The sequence below is a fragment of the Cyprinodon variegatus genome, unplaced genomic scaffold (genome assembly GCF_000732505.1).
Source record: "Cyprinodon variegatus isolate N-32 unplaced genomic scaffold, C_variegatus-1.0 Scaffold1306, whole genome shotgun sequence".
Lineage (NCBI taxonomy): Eukaryota > Metazoa > Chordata > Actinopteri > Cyprinodontiformes > Cyprinodontidae > Cyprinodon > Cyprinodon variegatus.
This window is the reverse complement of record NW_015151759.1, coordinates 144,118-145,642: the sequence shown is the minus strand read 5'-3', so window position 1 is coordinate 145,642 and position 1,525 is coordinate 144,118. Positions and strand designations below refer to the sequence as shown.

At 34.0% G+C, this 1,525-nt stretch overlaps 1 protein-coding gene across 1 annotated transcript in view; it reads right to left on the bottom strand.

Moving 5' to 3' along the window:
- Positions 1–470: 470 nt before the first annotated feature.
- Positions 471–1,525, bottom strand: part of LOC107102729 (heat shock 70 kDa protein 12A-like) — a 68,718-nt gene continuing 67,663 nt past the window's right edge. The window contains exon 5 of the mRNA XM_015402135.1: positions 471–476. Within this exon, the coding sequence (XP_015257621.1) occupies positions 471–476 (6 nt within the window). The remainder of the gene's footprint in view (positions 477–1,525) is intronic.

Here is a 1,525-nt window from a genome sequence, read left to right as displayed (position 1 = left end):
GAGTGCTGGACTTGAGTACCCCTGTTCTAGATTATTCATTATATTTTATAAAAGTGCCACAAAATGCAAACATAAAAATAATTTAAAAATACAATAGCCAGAAGTAGGTCAGGTGTTGCGGGACAGAGCGATACAGATTAGAGCTGTAACAAAAAGGAAGTAAATGTTGGAAGCCGCTCAAAGATAGTGGCATACTGTAAGTAGATTAAAATATGTTTATTGTAGCCCTTAAAGTTAAACGTTGTGTGCATTTCGCAACATGAAATATCTTCGAAGATAACGAATTACAACCTAAAACCAAAAAGCATTTGTATCTCAGCTGGGTGAGCTTCTATATGATCGTGAGTGAATGAATCACAATTACTAATCAAAATTAAGTTACCTGGATGAAGGAGATGTGAATGAGGAAGTTGAAAAAAAATTTTCAGAAAGAAAAATCTATTAAGCTGGATAACATACCAACAAAGCTTTTAACCCTGAGAAGACAAAAAGAGACAAATCACCCAAGGACAAAATAGACTCAATCTGGAAAGCAGTGTTTGTGCTAATGGCTAAAATGGTTTGGCAGACTGAGTATTTAGATACTAAAACAGATCTCCAGAGAGAGTTATAGATGAAGATTGCAGCAAATAGAGAAAAGAACAAACAAACAATAACAAACAAGATGTTGGTGATCTACAAAAGAAGGTGGAACTCTTGGTGGAAATATGTGCCTGAATGATGTCAAAGAATTTGTTTGTAGGAAGATATATATATATATATATATATATATATATATATATATATATATATATATATATATATATATTTCAACTACACTGAAATAAGTGACTTTTTGGTGCAGTAAACTCTATTAGAGTATTTACAGAAATACTACATAAACTTTACTCTGAAATGTAACATTTTGAAATGCATACACAGCGCATGCGCACTGTAGCTCACAGAAGGACTGATTCTGTGGTGTATATGAAATACTGTGTATTTGTTGCTTACAAATCATACCAACCTTATCTTTTTTTTCAGTACAAATTCTAATGCAGTACAACATAATGCACTTTTACTATTAATGCTATATTTGTACATGCTTTTTTTCATTAAAATAGAGGCTCTTTACACCACTGCTCAAAGATTAAGTGGCTGTTTGTGTTCTGACCCTCACCCAGAAGTTGTTTTGAGCATGTTTGTGTAAGTTAAATATTCTTGACCTTACATATGAGTATATTTCTGTAACGAAACTCTCAGTTTCAGAGGGTTGTACATTTTTTATTGCATATTTGAAAAGCACGAAGCTAGTTAGAGGGCTGCCCAGTGGGTCAATGGGTAGCCCTGCTGCCTTGCAGCAAAAGGTCCGATTCCTGGGTGTTTCTTCATGGAGTATGCATGTTCTCCCTGTGCTGTGTTCTCCCTGTGTGTGTAGCAGTGGGTAGCTTTCAGAGATGGGAAGTAATGAAGTACAAATACTTCGTTACTGTACTCAAGTAGATTTTTCTGATATTTTTACTTTACTTTACTACTTATTTTTATT